The 24,250-nt window shown below is 42.0% G+C and overlaps 1 protein-coding gene across 3 annotated transcripts in view; it reads right to left on the bottom strand.

Moving 5' to 3' along the window:
- Nucleotides 1-20,146: 20,146 nt before the first annotated feature.
- The window catches only part of LOC134604089 (apoptosis-inducing factor 3-like), a 53,413-nt gene continuing 49,309 nt past the window's right edge, over nt 20,147-24,250 (bottom strand). For all 3 annotated transcript variants that reach the window (XM_063449931.1, XM_063449932.1, XM_063449933.1), the window contains 2 exons: nt 24,141-24,245; nt 20,147-21,094 (listed from right to left, as the gene is read on the bottom strand). In XM_063449931.1, the coding sequence (XP_063306001.1) occupies nt 21,058-21,094; nt 24,141-24,245 (142 nt within the window). In that variant the 3' untranslated portion in view covers nt 20,147-21,057. The remainder of the gene's footprint in view (nt 21,095-24,140; nt 24,246-24,250) is intronic.

Raw genomic sequence — 24,250 nt, 5'->3', positions numbered from 1 at the left:
GTGGTGACGTAGTCTGGTTTCTCATATGCACTTTTAACTTGAGTACCATGGGAGTGTGCATGAGGAGCTGTTCTGGGCCTACGTTCTAAAAGTGGGTCAATCAGCAGAAGCATTATATTGGTTTCCATGGTGATTGCTTCACTCTTAAGACATTTTATCATAATCGTTCTTTGTACATAATCTGCCATGTATCAGGAAGCCGTTTTGCGAATCCTTAAAAGGAAACAAGCATGCTGGGAAATGCCAGAGATCAGTTCATATGTAATGCTATGATGTTGCAAAATGTTAAATAAATTATTTTCTTTTTTTATTTATTTATTTTTATAAATTTATTAATGAATAATGAATGTAAAGCAGTTTGAAACAAATTATTTTTGTGGGACAAATCCTAAGTGCACCCTGAATGCATAACTCTTTAAATGATGGGGCCTTTAAAGGGTTAAGTGAGATTTATATTATTATTGGCATTTGTATAGTGCCAACTAATTTTGCAGCATTTTACAATATTATGACCTAACAGTGACCAGCAACACTTAACTTTTTCAAAAAGCTTGTTCCGCAATGTGACACATCATTATCCTGAAAATTCTGTATCTGACACCACACCTTTCTTTCCATTCTAACTGCTTCTAAGTTTGTGTTGCCTTAAAACCTTTTACTTAAAGAGACACTATAGTCACTAAAACCGTTTTAGCTCAATAAAGCAGTTTGGTGTGTAGATCGTTCCCCTTCAGGCTCAATTCTCTGATGTTTAGGATTCAGATCAATGTTTTTACAGCACTAGTTACTCCTCCCTGCATGTGACTTACACAGCATTCCTAACCCCTTCCTGTAAAGAGTCCTCTAATGCTTACACTTGCTTTATTGCAAATTCGGTTTAATTTCTTATCTCCTGCACTGGTTATAGACTAATATGGCTAGGCATTGGTGGACTCTCGTGTGTGTGTGTGTGTGTGTGATTAAAGGGACACTCCAGGCACCCAGACCACTTCTGCCCATTGGAGTGGTCTGGGTGCCAACTCCCACTACTCTTAACCCTGCAAGTGTAATTATTGCATTTTTTTTTATAAACTGCAATAATTACCTTGCAGGGTTAACTCCACCTCTAGTGGCTGTCTACTAGACAGCCACTAGAGGTCACTTCCTCATTCATAGCACAGGATTTCTGTGCTAGAGCGCCGCTGGACGTCCTCGCGCTGTGTGAGGACCTCCAGCGTCGTTCATTTCCCCATAGGAAAGCATTGAAATTAGTTTTCAATGCTTTCCTATGGGGAGACGTAATCATTGCCGCGCATGCCCATTAGGTCTCCTCGGCCGGTGGGCGGGATCAGTCTCACCCACCGGCCGACGCAATGAAGAGGAGGAGCGTCGAGGGACATCGCCGCTGCCTCAGGTAAGTGACTGAAGGGGGTTTTCACCCCTTAAGTAACCGGGGATTGGGGGGTGGGAGGGTGAGGGACCCTCCAGTGCCAGGAAAACGGATTGTTTTCCTGGCACTGGAGATTCCCTTTAAAGTTCAATTTACAGAGCAGAAAAGACAATCTTCTGAAGCAAGTTCACTTCTGATTGAAAATTAGACCAATTTTGTCCAGGCAGGTTGTGTCAGTCACAGCCAATGAAGGTGTGACTAGGGCTGCATAAAGTGAAAACATAAATCACAAAGTGAATCTCCGAGAACTGACTGCTGAAACTGCAGGGGCATTATCTATGCACAAAAATCGCTTCATTAAGCTAAAGTTGTTTTGGTGACTCTAGTGTCCCTTTAGTGCCAGGATTAGAATTGAGTGACCTCATCAGTTCTAATTACATGAAGGAGGCATAGTTACAGACATAGTTGTCACGTTTTTATCACAGTATTTATTTCCACAAGAGAATCACTAATTGCAACTTTAATTTAAACTTTGTTTTTATACATCTACAGCTAATTTCCTACCCGTTACAGTAGTTCTATACAGAGTAGTGATTTAGTCACAATAGCCAAATTGGAAAAACTCACAACGGTTCTGCTATTTTAACATACATTTTCTTTTCTAAGTTGTGTTTTGCTCCCCCATTCATCTGCATGCCCCCCCCCCCCACCACCACCACCACCACCACCACCAATGAGGGTAGGTGATTTTTTTTTTTTTTTAATTTTATTTTCCTATTGTACATAAAGAGTGAGATGCTAAATTAAGAATTTGAACAGCTATCGGCTTATTATAGGAAAACAAATCACAAGTTTAAAAATCCTGATACTCTAATGTACACATAGGCAAATGCTATATGCATCTTGATTAGGAAAATGTCTCCATCCGTAGCCTCTCATTCTAGTTTTATTCCATAAATATCTCTCTAGCAGAAGCTTAGTGTATTTTGTCTATCCCAAAGCTGCAGTCTCAATCATTACATAAGATGAGTGTAACTGCTCTATATTTTGGACTGTAAGACCTTCAAACAGGGTCTGCATTGACCTATTGGTCCCGTAACATGTTGTAACGGTGTCATCTAATGTTAAATTTCCCACGTTATAACATTATAAAGTGCTGAAAAATATGTTGGCACTATATAAATGATAACCGCACCACACTTAAGTTTACCCGTTCACAGATGGGAAAGAAAAAAGTACAAAAATAAATAATTAATTCCCCTCATGCTAGGACAGGCTTTTTAGCTGCGATGAGAATTCTGGATACTCCCTGCACCATAACTTTTGCTATGATCTGTATAAGTTATGGTGCCTTGCGTAAGCTTTAAGGCTTGCAAGGTGTCATGTGGGTCTGGTTTACAACAGGTGATGTCTACCTTTTTGACCACATCTGCTGTAGAGCAATATGTTAATATAAAGTGGGCCTCTACTAGTGCTCAAAACCCCAGGAGTGTTGGTAAGATGTTTATTCTTGCAATAAACCATTTAAGCTGACAATGCGGTGCACTCTGTCCTGTGTTTCAAAAACAATCTGTGTCAGGTGAGATGAAGCATGACTTGGCCATAGGTCACCACACTACTCCATGTTTCATCTGGATTTTAACATCTTCATGGCATTAACTCCATATGGACCATGCCATCATAATGACACCAAAAGACTCTGCGCCAACACAGAATATTCTCTATTTATTGACCATCAGCGGCTCTAAAGAGTCCATCCATTGCTAAACAGAAGTGGCTTTCTGTTTTTGTGATAGGATCTTTACAAACCAGACTATTATGCCAGCCTGGACTGTAAGAGATTAAAGAAGCAGGTGAAAATGCTGTTTACACAGACAGACATGGAATGATTGCTAGTATTCCAGAAAGAAAATCTTTCTAGTGTTTTATGTATCTTCTTGCAATACCCACCTGGATTGTGCATACTGAGGTTTTTTGTTTTTTTTTCCAATTCTGCAGTGCGTACATTTGCTTAGCTCTATACATCCATTCATTGACATTTCTGATTCCTTAGCAGCTCAGCTCAGAGCATGCATTTCCCCACAGATATGGCATAATACTTAGTTCAATGCAGCAGGGCCAACTTATGTCCCTATCGTCACTCAGTAACATTCCCGCAGCTCAGTCTCTTGGGTATTTCTGGAAACGCTAGTTTGAAAGCGGTTGCTGTACAGTTTTGGCAGTATTTCGACCTAGCAGGCGATTTCAAGCTGACATCTGCAGGTGTTATCCATGTGCCATCTAAAACCTAATCTCTGCTGATCAGGAAACAAGGTGTTTCCATGTGTGTACTTTATTGCACACACAGTGCAATGTGTGGCTTTTAGGTGCAGCTAAGGAATTGCCATGGGGGGATTTAAATGCATTTAGGAGAACTGTGATAGAAGAAAAATAGTTTAACAAATGATGAGACGCTGTTATTGCTCCACACCTAGCCCCGGATAGCAGCAGACTAGCAATTTTTAATTTGTTTTCTAATGGTTTCCCTGCTTTTCTGGCTAAAAAAAAAATCGTCTATATTTTGATATAGATTTGACGATTGTTCACTGAACAGTATATTGAAAACGTATTGGCTTATCTAAGAAACATTGATTTGGGTTTGAAAAATTCTCTCTAAGCATAACTCTGATTTGTCACATATTTAGTGAATACTTCACTTTGATTTTTTTTTTTTTATTTAACTATTCTCTATGCTGTATTAGTGAAAATTATTCTGTTGAAATTTTACATTGCTAGACTTTGTCCTGCTAAAATCCCACAAGATGTAAAAAAAAGAATTACTCTAGAAGATCCGGCCTGTTTACCATGTACCATTTTAACTATTCTTTAACCCCTTAAGGACCAAACTTCTGGAATAAAAGGGAATCATGACATGCCACACATGTCATGTGTCCTTAAGGGGTTAAATAATGTTTTAAATTGCCTTCTATTATTATGTATACAGCACAATCAGATTCCGTAGCGCTGTACAATGGTCTACTACCTAAAGTTCACTTTAATTACTTTAAAAATAAATGTTGCCTTACAAGTATTGATCTACATGTTGATTAAAAATTGATTAGTTTTTTTTTTTTTTTTTTATTCTTTATTTTTCGCTGTGCGGGTAGGTACATAATTTCGCCAGTTTGCTACAACAGCATATACAAATGCAGATACGTACATATTAGCTTGAGTGTTCGCACATTTTAGTTATTAGTTCTTAGATTTTGAACATGCATAAAGTAACAGAACTTAAATAACACGAGAGATGTCTGGCTGGTGTGCTGCGGTGTCTATGGGTGTAGTAACTGTGGATATCTCGCATGTGTGTGTGGTCTTCGAGGTGTGTGTCCCCGGTAGTGGGGTTTGACTTCGTCTACACTCAGGTTCGTGGATTTGGGGGCCCCCGCCACAAGGCCATAAGACCAGTTAAGATTTGTTGAGAGACGCAAGAGATGTAAACTAGTAGGGCTGCTCTGAGAGTGTGAGTGTGGCATACTATAGACTGGGAAAGGGCGTCTGTGCCCTATCTAGTGTTCTGTTCTCCTGAGCTGCACGGTTACGTGGGGCAGTAGGCGCCTAGCCTTACTGGTAAAGTACACCTCTGCTCTTTCCCACAGGTGTTGTTGTGGGACAGGTTTTTTTTGTTTTGTTTTGTTTTAATGAGTGGTAAATGTGTATTTTTGCCTCTTGGCACCTGGAGAACACACTAGTAAAGATTATGTTGCCTGTGTTGTATGATGGGAGTTATCTGCAGATGTTTTAATTTATTTTCAATAATGCAAAATCTTAATCTTACATCCTAAAATTCACTAGCAGAAAGTGCTAAAACTGACTAGTGAAATCGAATTGCAATATAGTATGCACAAATGCTCCACATTAAGAGCTTACATTTTGGGGGACACTGATTGAAATTGTTCATCCACTGTCCTGTTGCTGCCTATGTGAGCCTTATCCGATACAATGGCCTGCAGAGGAGAAAATACATAGGCTTGTTTTTTTTTTTTTAAATGCATTTTCTGCATGATGCATTAAAAATGGAGAGGACAGGTATCCACCCAAGTCTGGAAGTGTCTCTTTAACAAGCAAGCTTCCTAAGAACCAAGGAATTTTCACATTGTAACTCGATCTCCTCCAGTTTTGTAACTGAATGTAACAAAGTGAATTCTACAGGAAGTCTTACACATTCCTTAGCAATGTGTTGCAGACCTCTGCCACTGCATAGGGGAGTTGCTTATTTGCAAGGATGGTTACGTTGGGTCATAAAAGCCAAGGAGGTCAGCGTATTTTGACTGGACTTGACTGGTAATGGTCAGCCTTGGATTGCCATATGATTTGTGTATGTGTGTGTGCACTAGGGATCCCCATTGCACCTTAAATGTGACTGATACAGTTTTTTATTTATTTTGTCAATAGAAAAAAATAGACCTCCTCAGCAGCTGGAGCCCACCCCATTACAACGAACACAGGCAGCCTAATTGCTCCACCTAAAAATATATATATATATATATATATATATATATATTTTTACTACTGCTGCATCTGAATAGCATACTGGCATGAAGATTGCATGACAAAAATGTAAAGACTTTTTCAGTTCTCCTCAAATTAGAAGTTAAACTTACTTTTCCACTTTCACTAGAATCACAGGGTTAAAACATTCTTTGGAAGTGTTTGTACACATACAGGAGAATTTACTTTCTAAAGTTTCACTGTTGCTTTAAGCATGGAAGTTATGGAGTCTTGCCAAAGGAACTGCATTGAACAGTATAGTATGATCAGAAACCAGCGGGGTGGGTTGGGGGACTGGGCGCAGATAAATGAGCAACTGGTTACAATGAATTAACTACTGGGGAAGATATGTGCTATTTTATTCTGTTTCAGATTTTCTCTTCCACCATTTTGATGGGCCTGCAGGACAAGCTATATGTTGGCTGTTGATGTGACCGTGGTAAGAATGTGATTGGTGTATTCAAATGGCTGCAGACCAGACTGCAAAAGTTGTGATATGAATGTTGGCCAGTGGGAAGAAGACAGAATTTAAAGTCTACCTGGTGAAATATCTGACTGATTCTGTAAATCGCACAACCCCCCCCAAGCGGTTCTCACATGGCCTTTTTGTGCAATTTTTCTCTCATATTGGGAGCCAAGCTGTGCTCCCATCGGATTCCTGATCATTCATGTAAAGCATTTTCTAATATAATAGGTTGGGGGAAATCAACACGTACAAGGCAGTCAATACGTATTTAAAATAGGATAACATTTCAAGCTTTGTCTTAAAAGCTGAGATCTAAATGTACATCTGATAGAGCGGTGTCTCTCACAAAACTTTAATGAGTTTGGCATAGCATCATGGGAGATGCAGTTCTAAGACAGATGGAGAGCTGTTCTATCAGTATTTTTGATGAAGAAGGAAAGAATGTTTGAGTATGAATAGCATAGCCATAGACTAATTGTTTCCCAGGAACTAGATCATGTATTTTTTAAAAACTAGATTGCTACAAGTTACCAGTGTTGTATCCGTTCGAAGGATCAGCTACAATTGCACACTGCGTAGAGTTATGCCCTTTAAAGGACACTGGATTTTAATACATTCAAGTATGACGGAGAAGCAAACAATTTGGTCTCATGCAATGTCATTTGTGATGTAAAATAGCAGATTGCTGCTGCTGATCTGTCCTGTCTAATCCTATGACTCTGACTCATCATGACGTTGGCATTGTTAACCTTGCAAAGTAACTGGGTCAGGGGTGAAATCCACAATTTAAAATTTTAGCTTGCGTTTGTGGCATGCACGGAGTACTTATATTGCCTGTAGTGGGTTAACTATCATTCTGCACAAAACTACCTAATTTAATGCATTGCTGGCTATTTCCAGTATACGTTGTGCAGGGCCTACTCTATTTAACGATCTGTAACGATATGCTGAAGACAGCGGATTGACACGTGTTAGTGTGAATTATTGTGAATTCATGATTAATTCCACATTTTAAGCTGCAATCACAGAATTGAGGAAGAGGGTGAAGAAAAAAAAATCTGTCAGCTGTTTTTCTAGTTCAAAATCTAAATTCCAGACGGGCTCCATCTGCATGGGAAACATCTGGATTGATATTAAGAATCTAGGTGTAGAAAGCACAAAAACCGTAACACTTTAATAAAAATAGTTTTCATTATTTTTTTTTTAATGGAGTTTTAGACAGATCTTTGAAACGTGAAATCTGTTGTGGCATTGGTCCGTAAAGGGGTTAATAGCTTAACCCTAGTGTAGTGACTGACTCAGTCTAACTCTTAAGCAATGGACCGCCATATATGTCCAGCCAATGGCTGCACGAGGAATATACCCCAGTTGTGTAACGTGTAGGTTAAATAGGAAGCAGAAATCCATTTTAAATTGATGGGAGATGGAATACACCATGAATCATTGTCTGTCTTTTGGTATCTGGCTATAATCTTCAAGCTTCTGTTGATTCAGGGATCCAGGCCCTTCTTGGAGCCAAAGGGTGTGTGAAGGACTTTTCTCCATTACATAGCTGATCAATGCCAGCATTAAAATGTGTTGAGTTGGGGAGGGAGGAGAGTTCAGCCCTGGAAAAGATTACAGGGAGGTGGAGCTGTTGGCTTAGAACAAAGTATATACGACACCAAGGGGCCTGGGCCATTCAGCCCGCTTGGAATTTTTCATAAGTACTAGGCATGTGTGGAATGTTTGGCATCCCAGACCCTGTCTGAGCACAGCACGTAAGAGGGAATCTGGTCTGGGGTTTTGATCAGCACTTTAGCAGATGTATTCTTTGCAAGGTAAGGTGTCAAAAAGCACTCTAATGTTCATTTTGCAATGTTTTCCTTGTGTGCTGTGTGCATTTTAACAGCTCCATTGGCAGAAACGTGGGTTAAATTATCTGTAGCATGACATCCTTCAGGAGTGTTGCTAGGTTTCTAGTAGATCTGGGGCTATAGCCCACTTCTTTATTTGACAGTACTCCAGTTATTGCCACATGCGCACGCCTTCACACTTTTTTATATTTATATGTTAAAGCAGAATTAGTGATATTGAAATGAACTCTCAGAGTGTAGCAATTCATCACAACTGAAGATAAGAGTATCATACTAGTGGGCAGTAAGTCTTCAGGCACCCCAAACACAGATTTGGCCTCTTGAACCATATTCCCCTTTCCTTATGTTCTGTCATTGTTTCTCAATTATTGTAATTTTCCACACCTCAATTGTATTGAATATATATGTATTATTATTAATGTATATTATTTATTTTATATATATATATATATAATCTCTCCATTTGCCAGTTTGGCTTCTGCTTTTTATCTTGCCTTTTGAATACTTGGCTACCTGCATTTTATATTTGCTGCCCTTTTTCAGGCCTTTGCCCGCCTTGCCTTTATTATCCCCATCTCCCCGCAGCCCTTTTCACCTTATTTAGTATACGGTTTTCTTGCCATATGTCCAATCTCCTTTTTATGTCTTTACACTCCTTTCCTCATTTCATCACGATACTCGTGTGCCATTTCATTCCATTCCAGATCTGTTCTTGACTTGCTACAGTAGGCACGCGTCAGGGTATAGGAGATAAATGTATTTATTTCCTACATAGATGTGTTAAAATGCCAACATATTGACAAAAAATAGTAACTTTTAAAGTGAACCCATCATTCTAGGTTCAATGTAGCTCCTACATTTATAATCCTATTTCCAGCTCTGTGGAATATGTTGGCCCTTTATAAATATCAGTAATACAATATTTTACAATATTTTTACTGCTTTAGGGGCTGTTGCATACCTTTTTTTTTTTTTGTCCAGCGTTTCAGCCCTGCCAATCTTGGAGGATTGTGGGTGTTAAACTATTTTTACACACACCCTTCAGTCCCACCTTGCTTTGTAAAGCCATTGACCCTGCTTGAGGACATGTCCCCAAATTTAAAAAGCCGCCTCCATTACACCAACATGTCGGTGTGACTGGCAGCGTATTGGTGACAGAACAGAGCGACTCCATTCCTGTATTTCTTGAGCAAGTGTGAGTGGCATTGGCTGAAGGAATGTGGGATCGAAAGCTAAGCCTGTAGGAGGGCCACACAAACAACCTTGGTAAAACTGATATCCGGCACCAAGAACTGAGCATTCTGATTGCCAAATTTACAGGTCTGAGGAACTGGGTAAACTGCAGCTATATTTATCACTACAGATCTAAGCCACTCTCTGAGTAGAGTAGGCACAGGGTGTTCCATGCACCTTGACCTTTGAAATTATGCAAAGTTACAATAGTGCTTAGTGGCCATTTTCTTTCTTGGTGAATACTGCGGCCTACATTCTGTTAAGACCTGCTTGGAGTAACTCCCGTGGTACACTTCCTGCTGTGCTTTATTTGTGTAACTAAGACACATGATGTTGGAGGCCCTAAAACAGATTACTTTAATGGGCGAGATTGGCTCAAGCACAATAGCAGCTGCCCTAAAGCTCCATGTTTCACTGAGATCTCTTATCGAGGCATTCCTTGATATCTGATTTTTGAGAATGCAAGCATTTTCTATGGATAGCGAATGAAGGAGAACTGTTTCTAGTTTGCCTGATGCCAAAAGTGGCCCTTATAGTACTAAATGAATGCTCCATAGATGGCCGTAAATGGTTATCTAGTGATGTTCAGATTGTAATCTTTTGTTATAAATGGGGTTTGGAAGAGATTTGGTGATTAATTTATTCCATACAGTGTTGTTCTCCTCTTACTCATTTATAAACTACTTCCTTAACATATAATGCATTGGTTAGTTCCAAACTCACATTTCACTGATTTAAAGAGGTCCCCTTCCTCCCAGTTTGTTGCCACTGTTACTTTTGCTGGATATTTTCACAAACGCATTAATAACGAAGAGAATGAGCATGCTGTTTGTTATGAGATGCCATCTTTATTACTATCCAATGTTCCCTTTTCAATGCTTAAACTGCATGCCATGTGTATCCTATTTCTTTACTTTCAATCAAGACCTATTGAACTGGAGAGGTGTGAAACACAGTTGGTTCAAACAGTTTCACAAAGTCTGCTTATGGAGATGCCTTAGCAATTAGGATAATAAGGCACAGACTATTAATCTTTATGCAGTGCCCTATAAAGATTAATGTTCTGCAGTGAAAATAATCCACAGAAGACAGCCAGATGAAAATCAATGTTTTGTGGAATTAGTATAGCTAATGGCAAATTAGTTGCGTCTGTGACATGGAGGGCGACTCTCACCTCTACAAACATAATAATAATAGTCACATGACCTGTCCCTTTAAATTGCATTTTATGGAAGCTTCAGTTACGTGTTGCTGTGAATGGCAGCTGGTTACTAGCAGAGCCTGTAAGACGTTTTGTGTCTCGAATATGATGGCATTATCATTTACCCTTGGCTGTTATTGCTAAATTATAAGGTGCTCTGGATAAGAGCACTGAGTACTTAAATTAAGTAAATGGTAAACTACTTGCATTTAATGTTAAGTGAGCAAACAACACTGTAAACTGCTATATATGTGTGCTCAAAATGTGGTTAATTTATTTTTGTTGTAGGATGAAACAAAGTTTTTATATGGGAATGCTGATCAATTTTTCTGTACCTGGTTTATGCATGGGGCAGTGCAAAAGGGACCTTCACAGGTGAGATATATTTGCTTTTCTGTGAATTATTTATATAACTTGAGGTTGAATGTCATTAGAGCAACATCTGAACGACCGTCCAATATTTTTTTTTTTTTCGTTCCTGCTCGATAAGATAAGTTGAATTTTGACCACTTTCTTATATTGCAGCCTGCAGAATTCCACTCGGTGTTTACCTTATTGTATTTAGTATGCATAATTTGGCACACCTTCATAATATTTCATTTCCGATCCTCTAGAGCAGCGGTAGCCACCCATTGGCACTCCAGATGTTGTGGGCTACATTATTATATAGCGCCATCAGATTCCGTAGCACTGTCTTCCCTGATGCTTTGCTAGCATTATGGGAAATGTAGTCCACAACATCTGGAGTGGCGATAGTTGCCTACACATACCCTTCAAATGAAACAACCCGTCCCATTTGCAGCCAATACTCTTATGGAAGTGGGCTTGGACATCACACTGGGGTGTTCCAATGCCCAAATACAAAAACAGTGCACACAATATAACCACAATGAAAACTAGCATTCAATAAAAATTTAATTGGGGTTATATTAAAAACTGCTTGCAAAAGCTGCAGCTCTAGTCTACAGCCTTTGCAAACCCCTCCCCTTCTACCCCTGCCCAGACTTTGTGTGACTGTCCAATTTTAGACATCCCAATGCAGCTCAATGACATGCACTTCAACAAGCAGAAGTGGTTTTAGAGGTCTGAAGAAGTGTCCCTGTAAGTATCTTTGCTAATGTATGGTAATATTGTAGCATTTACTACCCTTCTGTAAAAAGTTCTTTAAGCCGAACCAGAAGATGACTACAGCAGGAAGCAGACTATTTGTCGGGAAAACATGTACTGGTTGCCGTAAATATTAGATTCATCAGGGGGATATTTAACGTCTTTGGCGTGCTTTGCTTATTTTGTAAAGACCCCACAAGGTGAGACTTCACAACAGAATCTCTGCCTTGGTCAAGTCTTTTGCAGGCTTCACCAAAAGACTGGTGAATGCTTCTGCCAGGTGGATCTTTCTCTCCTGACGCTCCTCACACCTCAGTCAATCATTACACTGGCTTCCTGTCCCCTATAGGTGTCAATTTAAAATACTAACCCTTACCTATAAAGCTCTGACCCCTCTTACATTTCTTCACTGAGTCATAGGTATGCCCCCCTGCAAGACTTCTCACGGGTGGCTCCTTTCCTTTGGAACAGCCTCCCCGTCATTCACTCCTTTAAGAAGTCCCTCAAAACCCATCTTTTCAGGATTGCTTATGGCCTCCAAGAGTAACTTCTATCTCTCAAACCTTACTCTCGCTCTCTCCTAAAGGGCCACACTCCACTCTCACCTCCAGTTCTACTACTTTCCCACCATGTCTATTTGCTGTCTCCCTCAATATCCTTCATATTGTGTTTATACCCCACCTCCTATAGATTGTAAGCTTGTTTGAGCAGGGTCCTCAACTACCTATTGTTCCTGTTACACTTTGTTATTGTCTCATTTGTTAAATTCCCCTTTTGTTATAAAGCACGGCAGAATAAGCTGGCGCTATATAAATACCAATAATAATAAAAAGACGTAGGTAATTCCAACATAGTCAATGTGCATCTCGGAAATATTTTAACTTTGTGGTCGGTTAATATCGTATAGTGAAGTACCTTGTGATTGGAATTAAGTCGGTGTGGTGTGCCGGAACCGACGTAGAGGGTAGGCCTGAAAAAGAGGGCCCCCCTGAATGAATTGTATAAGAGGGAGAGGTGGGTGGGGTGAACAGCGTGCGAACGGCAGGTAGGAAGGGGGGGAGTAGCGTTTATATGGAACGCTTAACTCATCCCACAAATACAGGCCTTACGGCCTTAAAACTTGTGGTCGGTTAATATCGTATAGTGAAGTACCTTGTGATTGGAATTAAGTCGGTGTGGTGTGCCGGAACCGACGTAGAGGGTAGGCCTGAAAAAGAGGGCAAAAGGAAATGCCAGAAAAACACACTTATAGCACTATATAAAATCCATGTCTTGCTACTCCTGTGTTGGGAATGTTCCTGTATAATATATAGCCGATTCCTAGTGCCTCTGTTTGTTCCGGCGTACTGCTACTGGATGTCGATCTTATAGAATGGATGTAAAAATAGCAGCTAGTGGTCCTACTTGCTCTAATGACGGAATGTGAATGTAGAATCGTATTTAGAAGTAGATAGGGAGTGATTAGTGGTTAAGTGTCTCGATTGACTGGTTCGAACGTTGACGTGACGCGGTGTAGTGTTTGTACCTTCTTAAATTTTCCTTGGGGAGACATGACTTACCTGTCTGATTAGTTGTGATCGTGGAGTTGTAGGGTTCCCGAACCCTTGTATGGTTGCAGGCACATAGATTTAAGACCTGGTTGTGTGGCGCGAATGCTGTTTAGGGAGTCTGATACTGCCCGGTATTCCCATCTGTGTACGTACGTTACTGTGAAGCGATAACCAATTATCTTTGATATCTTGTGTAAAAAATGGGGTGTGGTTTGAAAGGCTTGTCAGAACGTGTATGTCAGTTCAGAATAGTGCGATCATGTACGTATGAAGGTTTGAATAAAAGGTGGCAAAAATGTAGAAAAGACTACAGGGTGATCAGTATGCCTGTGGAAGTCCTGCTCCACTGCTTCTTGGAAGAATGTCACGATTCTGTTATATGTATCTTAGAGCAAACGAATAATGTTCTAGATGATAACTTGTGTCGAGCCCCCACAGCCGAGTGACCGGAAGGGGATGCCAAAATGCAGATTATGCCTGAGAGATGTGAGTTGGGTGAGGTACGAGACTGAGCGACTCATGGATAGTCGGCCCTAATAGACACGAAAATGCTGCAATCCCTCGTCTGACGTTGCGTATGTAGGACATCCTGAAAAAGAACATGACAACAACAATGAACTCAAACAACAACAATATGGTTAAGTAAAATAGAACTGGCTTGCTAACTAGTGCCGAAGCGAAAAGCTCACTACCCCGTGACAAGTGAGGCCCTGCTAGTAGCCAAGCGGCTGGTGAGAGGCTCTACCTATGATTTGGGCGTGGGGCTCGAGCCACTAGCGTGGTGGCGGGGTGGTGGCCTCTCGGTGACAGTAAAGATCCAAAACGTGTGGCCGTGTCAGGTGAGGCCCTAACTATAAATCCGATAGGTGGGTGAATGCGAGGCACTAACTATGATTTGGGCCGAGGGGCGAAATCTCTGTGTTGAGATTGGGGAGTTGGCCTCGCGGGACCAGCTACGGTGTACAGCTAAGGCCAGCTCCTAACCCTAGATAGCCAGTTCTCTGACCCTAGACGGGGGCTTGATAAGGGGGTAACGTAACGTGCTTGGAAACCCAAGTTGTAGTAAATGATAGATACCCGGATATTCCCAGATAGAGACAGAGGAAACGAAGGGAGAGAAAGGAGGAAGAAAGAAGAAGGAACTGAAGTCGAGGGAAGGAAAATAATGTGCAGTATAGTGAAGTACTATGGAGATATAGCTGATAGTGCAGTATCGATAGACCCTGAGGGTGCTGAAGATTCTCATGATGGTTACTATATAAACCTGAAAGGAGATGAAATGAAGGCGTTGTGCCAAGAAAACGTTGTAGCAGCTGACGGAGAGAGGGTGAAATTAGCAAGGCAGTGAGTAACAAAACTATTGTTACGGGTAGTGAGTACGAATGAAGAGTTGTGGAGTGGAGCCGTGGCCTGACGAGGCAAGGCAGGAATCAAGCCCCCGTACCCCAAACATGTAACAACGTGGCCTGGTAGAGGCAGTTGTCAGGAAACACAATGAAACCAAACCTGATAGAAACAGGTGATAATCGTTTAACAAAGGCCAATTGTGTAACAATTGTAGGTAATGTGAACGAAAACACATTTATACCAGATAGAAACAGGCGGCAATAGTGAACCAGTAATTGTCTACTGCTAGATGACAAAATGAAACAAATGGTAACTGTGATTGTCGGTTCGATACCTCATCGTGTAACAACGTGGCCTTGTCGAGGCGGTTGTTTGAAGTGTGGATGAAACAAAATTGTACCTGATAGAAATAGGCGATAACAGCGACCTAGTGACAGTCTAATGGTAACAAATGACAGTAATGCAACATTAATAGAAATCAGCGGGGAATGTCAAATGGCGGTTACGCCTGAACCTGAGGTAATTCGATGCATGTATAACAGGAGATGCGTAAGTGTAAGCGTAATCTGGGAGATAAAACAAATCCAACATATACACAGTGTTTAGTTAGTTTAACTCGACCCAATAAAATAGTACATGCATAGCGTCAGGCATTTAGTGTTATTACGTGGGATGCACCAATAGAAGAATCACCATTAACAACCTGAAAACAGGACGGCAGAGAAGCTACACATTATACAGAATAAAACAGCAAATACCATCAAACCACTAGGTGGAGATACCGGCCGAATGACTAGGACTTTGCACTGATACATTAAAACATAATGGAAAGTATGCCCAAAACCTCCAATTTAGAAATATTGCGCTGATATACGAAAAACATTATGGAAAGTAGGAGTGAAAACTTACGTAGCCAATATGTCGTGCATGATATAATAAAATTACAGGCATCCCTTCCTTTACCCCCTCCGTAGAAAAGCATAGCCACTATAACAACATGAGTCTGAACCCAAGTGGATTAATATACAAATAACCATAGCAAGATTAACGTTTGGACCGGAAATTAATGAGTCCGTGAGGGGGGTGTAGGACCCCGACCCCCCCAGACGGGTGATTGAAAGTGACCGCCTAGGTGCTGGCGAGAGGGGAGCGTGGGTGGTCCCTGGTAAGATTTATGTGACTACCAAGTAGCAACAAAATTCATAAAATACAACCTAACCTTAGCATAGATTAAGTTGACAAGACTGTTGTGCATTAACCATGTTTGGTAATAATTGGCCAGCTGCATGCACAGTGAATTCATGGGGCATGTAAAAATGTGTAAGCTGTTCCGCATTATATTGTGATAACTTTAAAAATGTCTGCAGACTTGTAGTTCCTGATAAAGTGCATACTGCATGGAATGTAGGAATAAATATTTAAAGCAGTTATTGCACATGTGTATATAATGATTATCTGGGCACTTGTAATAAACACTACACTTACTATAATGAGGTTTGGGGTTTAGGAGACCAGTGAGCTCACGGCAACCTTACCTGCTAAAGAAGCATAGCTTTTGGTGCTTGGACTTACCCTGCACAGCTAGAAACATAGTATTTGCATGTGTGTTCCGGTCCCCCATGAGACCACAGCGATGTGGAGGGGACCGGAATGAGACTCACGGTTAGCAGGCAAGCCGGACCGCTGATAATACGGCTGGAGGTTTGTCGAACAGCAAATAGCCCGAGCGCGGCTATTTGCTGATTACCTAGCATTCGGATGTTAGTTGCCCAAAAGGAGGAGCGGGGGGAACGGAGAGGAAGCCGGACCGGAAGAGGCGAGGACCGGAGGAGCCTGAGTGAGGACCGGAAGTCTGGCTGTCACTGAGTGAACAGCGTGCGAACGGCAGGTAGGAAGGGGGGGAGTAGCGTTTATATGGAACGCTTAACTCCTCCTACAAATACAGGCCTTACGGCCTTAAAACTTGTCAAATCACTTATGTTAATCATTCGAAATGTGTCAGTGAAAATAATCACCAAAGTCTTAATCAGGCATAATCAGAAACCTAAAATTACCGTATATACTCGAGTATAAGCCGAGTTTTTCAGCCCATTTTTTGGGCTGAAAAACCCCAACTCGGCTTATACTCGAGTCAGAGTCTGTATTATGGCAATTTGCATTGCCATAATACAGACTGGGGGGAGAGGGGGGCTGGCAGAGCTGTACTTACCTTTCCTGCAGCTCCTGTCAGCTCTCTCCTCCTCCGCGCCGTCCGTTCAGCACCTCGGTCAGCTCCCAGTGTAAGTCTCGCGAGAGCCGCGGCTCTCGCGAGACTTACAGTGTGAGCTGACAGAGGGAGCTGCACAGACCGCGCGGAGGAGGAGAGAGCTGACAGGAGCTGCAGGAAAGGTAAGTACAGCTCTGCCAGCCCCCCTCTCCCCCCCACTGAACTACCAATGCCACTGGACCACCAGGGAAGGAGCCCCCCTCCCTGCCATATATCAAGCAGGGAGGGGGGACGAAAAAAAATATATAAATAAAATAATTAAAAAAAAATAATAATAATAAAAAAAAGGGGTATAAGGACCACTATGGGAGGGGGGGGGGGGGTATAAGGACCACTATGGGAGGGAGGTAGTGGGTTAAGGACCACTATGGGAGGGAGGGGGGTATAAGGACCGCTATGGGAGGGAGGGGGGTATAAGGACCGCTATGGGAGGGAGGGGGGGTATAAGGACCACTATGGGAGGGGGGGGGTAAGGACCACTATGGGAGGGGGGGGGGTAAGGACCACTATGGGAGGGAGGGGGGGGGATAAGGACCACTATGGGAGGGAGGGGGGGGATAAGGACCACTATGGGAGGGAGGGGGGGGATAAGGACCACTATGGGAGGGAGGGGGGGGATAAGGACCACTATGGGAGGGAGGGGGGTATAAGGACCACTATGGGAGGGAGGGGGGGATAAGGACCACTATGGGAGGGAGGGGGATAAGGACCACTATTGGAGGGAGGGGGGTATAAGGACCACTATGGGAGGGAGGGGGGGTATAAGGACCACTATGGGAGGGAGGGGGTGGGATATGGACCACTATGGGAGGGATGGGGGGGGGGATAAGGAACACTATGGGAGGGAGAAGGGGGATAAGGACCACTATGAGAGGGAGGGGGTGGGATAAGGACCACTATGGGAGGGGAGGGGGAAGTAAGGACCACTAGGGGAGGGTAAGGACCACTAGGGGAGGGGTGAGTCAGGACCACGGGGGGGGGGAGTGAAGGAACACGGGGGTGGGGAGGTAAGGACCACTGAGGGAGGAGGGGGGGAAGTCAGGACATATGGGGGGGGGGAGGGGGCGGCAAAAAATGTTTTGCCTACGGCGGCAAATATCCTTGCACCGGCCCTGCACACACTGCATTCACACACTGCATTCATGCACACACACACTGCACTCATACACACACTGCACTCATACACACACGCTGCACTCATACACACACGCTGCACTCATACACACACACATACGCACACACTGCATTCATTATACACACACTGTAAATAAATATTCAATTAATATATTTTTTTTAGGATCTAATTTTATTTAGAAATTTACCAGTAGCTGCTGCATTTCCCACCCTAGTCTTATACTCGAGTCAATAAGTTTTCCCAGTTTTTTGGGATAAAATTAGGGGCCTCGGCTTATATTCGGGTCGGCTTATACTCGAGTATATACGGTAAAATGCTGGGAGCTGCTCAGAAAATCAGAATGTATGTTTTGCGGTCACATGTTTTTAACAGTCCAAGAAGGGTTGATAACTGTGATGCGATTCCAAGATGGCCACCTCCACGATCAATTGCTAAATCTTTTTAATATGTAAATTAATCTAAACATATGTTAGCATGTTTCATTTAAAACAATGGTTTTTTTTCCCCCTCTATTTTCCAGGTGTATCTGGCCATCTGCTTTCATTACTTAATTCTAAACTAAAAGTTTTCTTGCATATTGTGCCACTATGTTTTTACAGTTTGCGTGCCTTCATTTTCTAAACCTGTAATTTTCTTCCACAACAGTTTATCCTGCCTCTCCTCTATATGGCTTGCTAGCAGCAGTTCTTCAGTGGCAAGCTTTATGGTCATGCAATATGCTAAAGCTGCCAGTTGAAGAACTGTTGAAGTTGGCTATTGCTCAACGCAAGGTTCCAGGTCCACGGTGAATTTCAGCTTGACTGATTCTCTGCAGTGATTTAAATGGCAGCGGAAACCAAAGGAAAAGGAATATTTTGCCCAGTATAGATGCCTGCATTCAAATGTTCTTGGTTGTGTGGGAATGTGTCTGTATAGCAATGATTGCAAACCATAGCATCCCAAATGTTTTGTGCACTGCATTTTCTGATTACCCAATACTTGGGCTACTTTATAAATGATGAGTAGTGCCAAGGATGTTCATCAGGTTATATTTATAATAAATGCATTTTGTTTAGTAGCATGTCATGGTATCAGGCACAGTTGTACTTTTTACATTGGTGCAGAAGCCCTAGAGCAGTGGTGGTATAAAGTAGAACTACAGCTCCCAAGTTAGTATGCAAAGCAGCATGGGAGTTGTGGTTCTACGGTAGCTCAGATCTAGAGGAATAAATGTGATTGGATACAACTGTATCAGTACAATAACTCGTACAATACATGTAGATGAACTTTCCTTGTTTAACATGCCATCCTATTTTCTCTAGAAGATGCATTTATAATAAACAGGCTTGCAGAGTTAATCCTATCAATCAGAATGTTTATTTGCATCGGTAAACTATATCACAGTTCCACATCAATCATTAATAACCCATACAGCTATTTATATTCTTTAATACCCAAATTATTAACCTTACATTCTAGGAGTTCATACATTCTGAATTAAAAATGCAGTGCAAAGAGATTCCCATTGACCATTATGGCAAGTAGGGTTAGCATGGCAGGTAACATTCGGCAGTGCTCCAGCTCATCTGAAGAACAAGCTGCTGCAGTAACAAGCTCATTAACATTCTTACTGAGCCTTCGAGTGCCTTCTAGGAAAATGCCTTATAATAGTGATTCCTAACTTACCTTGGCAAAAAAAAAAAAAAAATATGACTTTAGAGTGCGACATTTTTGATATCAAAGATCTTTAATTTATTTTGTTGAAGGATTTGTATTTTACTACTCACTGAAAATTCTGGTGTCAATATATGCATGTATCTTAATAAAACATTAAATAAAACTGATCAGAGTTATTCTTTCTAACTCCTTAAGGGCAGAAGCAGTTTACAAAGTCTGGGAAGGTGGACCATGGAATTTGCTCAATGGTTTGTTCCATCATAATTTAAGGGTTTCTCTTAAAGTGCACCCACACATTAATAATAGCGCCAACAAATTCAGTTTGTATTTTAAAGGACAGAAATGGCTCTTAATTTCCTATGTATATACCAAACACTAAGTATTTATTAATAAAATTATAAATATGGGAGAGGGTAAAAACACTCCCCCCTCCCTCCATTTGGATTATAATTGTACACATAAAATGCAACTAAAATTTGTTACTTAAAATGTATTCATTTATCAGTACTGCTTGTGAAATTCCTCATGTCTAGGATTGAAATTTTATTTTTGGAAGTTAACACCAATCCTACCCTATGCTGCTAACTAACCACACACCTTCCCTAAACTTACCCCTAACTCTGTTCCCTCTACTGACAGAAGCTGAAGAAGAGGTATTTTCCAACTCACACAGTGCAGAGTGCTTTACTCTGACATATTGCAGCATGAAAGGTAGGTCTCCCTCTCATGCTGCAGCTCCTACATTCTGCCCCTGCTGATCAGTGCTAGGCAGGCTAAGAATCACCACACTGAACACAATTGCTCTGCCGCAGTGACTTAACTTTGAGAGCTGCATGTAGCGCACCTGTCAGTCAAGGGTACTAAATATGGCTCCAGGCATCGGACACCTGGGTCTCCCCAGTGTGAGCAGTGATTTTTAACTGTGCTAACACCAAAATGCATTAAAACACTATCTTTAGAATGGCATGGAATGTTGAACATCAAGAAATGTGGATACAGTATTGTATATTCAAGTGAAAATGAAACCTGCACTTTACATTTACACAGTCTGTCTTATTACTTCAACCCAATGTGGCATTGTGCAGATACGGAGCTGTAGTATACGAACAGGGTTATTCACTACAGTGAATTAATTCAGAATGCATTTAAAACTTATGGCCAACTTGGAGAATTTTCCAAGATTTTAAATTCACACTGCATTCCCATTAGTTCACACTTTAGTAATTAACCCTACAAATCTTAATAGCAGTGCAGGTACTGTATGTACCCATAATAATTCGTGATTGTGGGCAACTTTCAAAGACAAACAAGGCACTTGCTTGAAGTGGTTTTCTGGACTAGTTAAATGGAGATTCCAAAGTCCATGAAGTCTTCTTTCCTGTAAAGAGTAATTTGTTAGCCTTGAACATAATTATGCAGCAGGCAAACATGAAACACCATGTACTGTTCTGTGGAAGGTAATTTGTTGTAAGCATGAGTTAGTCACTTTTATTTTTAGAAGTACAGAATTAGACATGACCCAATCAGGCTTATATTGAAACAGGTAGTGGAACAGATGATGATAATCTGAACCTAACTGTTCAGGAAATCAGTAAAATGTTGAAATTTGCCAATTTAAGAACAAATGCAAAAATTTTAAGATCACTCATTGCTAAGGCTTTTATGTAAGCAGGCTGTATTTTTACATTGCTCCCAATGTCCTGACTAGGTCAAGCCACAAGATATCGACACATTTGTGAAAATGAAAAAGGAAACTGCTACAAAGTTTTGGGTTAGTTACTGGTAAAGTTACTCCCTGTGGATGATCAATTGTTGGTAAATGAGTTTGAACAGATACAGACATCCGAGAACTCAAACTCCAGCAAGATACAGCATCTGTGCCTTCCATAGTGATCGGATGTAACACTCAAAACCAGTGTTTTTCAAACCAGTCCTCAAGACCCACCAACAGTCCAGGTTTTGTGAGTATCTCCATTTGAACCCCCCCTTCAAACCATAAACCCTGGTTTGAGAACCACTGTTCAAACAATCATGTCCCATACCCCATGAATCATGCATTCTGAAGGCAAAGGACTACATTCTATATTCCCTACTTGTAATTACTAAAAGTTGTCCTCTATTAAGGCAATTATGGTGTTATATTTGGAGCACTCGCAACAGCAACCATTATATAATCTGTTCACTGACTGCTTCTGTTTAGCTTTTCATTTTTCTGTATGATACTTTATTTCGGGTCAACAGCAATACTTGCAGAATTTTTAAAGCATTTAAGTGTCTAGATTGCAAGTGATTCTGCTTCTGGCTGGATGGTGATTGGAGACGGCAGGTTAAAAGAAGTGACCCTGCTCTGACTGGTACAAATCCTTGCATGGTTTAATTCCCAGCAATAACCACCAGAGCTAAGCAAATCCCCGATGGGAAGTTGGATTCAAGTAACAAAGACTTTGATTATGTTATAGTTTACCGAGGATTGGAGACCTCTTCATGTGAACACTTGCTCCCCCTCTTTCTGTATACCTGTTCTGCTGCTCATGTGAAATCTAACATATGTTAGGAAAGGAACAGGCAATCTTCTGCACTTTCGCTGTTGTGGGCTACAGCTCCCATACTGCTCGGAAAGCAACAGAGGAGATGTAATCCATAAAATCTGGAGTGCCAAAAGTTGCATATCCTTGGATTAGGAATTCCATGGCACTGTTATTTCTTATGGAAAAGCAGAACAAGACACCACACCATTTACATGACACATAAGCTTCTTGGATCCTGTCTAGAACAAGCATCCAACCAAACCAGGGTTATTCTAAGCTCCAATACTTAGAGCAGAATATGTGCCATGAGCTCCACCTTGTTTTACTAGCCCTGATTATACAACAAGCTAGTAGAGTGCTGCACTCTAGCATCTTGATACACTGCAGCTCTGTGTGGGAGGTCACCAGCCCCCAAGTACACAGTAAGGTATATTATGGTCCAAACGACAAAAACAAAGATATGTTCCGTCAGTGAGGCCTTAATCCTGATTATATATCTATGTATAGATAGTCAAGTATATTTATGTAAATTCCATATTATCAATGCAATCAAGATGGAGGTGGTCTTTTTCATAAAACTGTCCCTCTCCACGATAACACCATTTATATCAAACCACTCTTAAATAGTTTGAAATTAAGCAGATGTACAGAGTCGGGGGATCCTGGACTGCAAAACACTGCTATCTCTCCTGATATACGCATGTACCGTATTTATCGGCGTATAACACGCACTTTTCCCCCCTGAAAATAGGGGAAAAATCGTGGGTGCGTGTTATACGCCGATATCCCATAATTACTTACCTGTCCTGAAGCGTGGGCCGGCTTCACAGCTTGCACCGCGGTACAGGAACTTTAATTTCATGTTCCGGTTTCCGGCAGGACTGAAAGGAAGTGTGCACAATAGTGTGCACACTTCCTTTCAGTCCCGCCGGAAACCAGAACATGAAATTAAAGTTCCTGTACCGCGGTGCAAGCTGTGAAGCCGGCCCACGCTTCAGGACAGGTAAGTAATTATGGGAGGGGAAGTACACTATGGGAGGGGGGAGGTACACTATGGGAGGGGGGAGGGGGAGTACACTATGGGATGGGAGGGGGGGGAGTACACTAGGGGAGGGGAGGGGGGGGAAGTACACTAGGGGAGGGGAGGGGGGGGAAGTACACTATGGGAGGGGAGGGGGGGGGAAGTACACTATGGGATGGGAGGGGGGGGGAGTACACTATGGGATGGGAGGGGGGGGAGTACACTATGGGAGGGGAGGGGGGGGAAGTACACTATGGGAGGGGAGGGGGGGAAGTACACTATGGGAGGGGAGGGGGGGAAGTACACTATGGGAGGGGAGGGGTGGGGAAGTACACTATGGGAGGGGAGGGGTGGGGAAGTACACTATGGGAGGGGAGGAGGGGAAGTACACTATGGGAGGGGAGGAGGGGAAGTACACTATGGGAGGGGAGGGGAGGGGGGGGAAGTACACTATGGGAGGGGAGGGGGGAGAATACTAGGGGAGGGGGAGAATACTATGGGAGGGGAGGGGGAGAATACTATGGGCGGGGGGGAGAATACTATGGGCGGGGGGGAGAATACTATGGGAGGGGAGGGGGGGAGAATACTATGGGAGGGGAGGGGGGGAGAATACTATGGGAGGGGAGGGGGGGAGAATACTATGGGAGGGGAGGGGGAGAGAATACTATGGGAGGGGGGGAATACTATGGGAAGGGGGGGGACACTATGGGATGAGGGGGGAACACTATGGGATGAGGGGGGGGGGGGATACTATGGGAGGGGGGAAATTTCCTGGAATTTCTTTCTAAAAATGAGGTGCTTGTTATACGCCGATAAATACGGTACTAAACATCCCCAAAAAGTGCAAGAAGTGAAATGCATATTGTGATACTTACAGCACCTCTTTCTTAGTAAATCGCCTACCAGAGAGCATAATTTCTGCTATCTGTGATACTACAGGGTCAAAGTTCATACTTGACACTGCAACAACAAAATCATCCCTGCA

This window comes from Pelobates fuscus, chromosome 1 (genome assembly GCF_036172605.1).
Source record: "Pelobates fuscus isolate aPelFus1 chromosome 1, aPelFus1.pri, whole genome shotgun sequence".
NCBI classification, from domain to species: Eukaryota; Metazoa; Chordata; class Amphibia; order Anura; family Pelobatidae; genus Pelobates; species Pelobates fuscus.
Note: the sequence above shows the minus strand (reverse complement) of the source record. Positions and strands in the feature narration are given on the sequence as shown.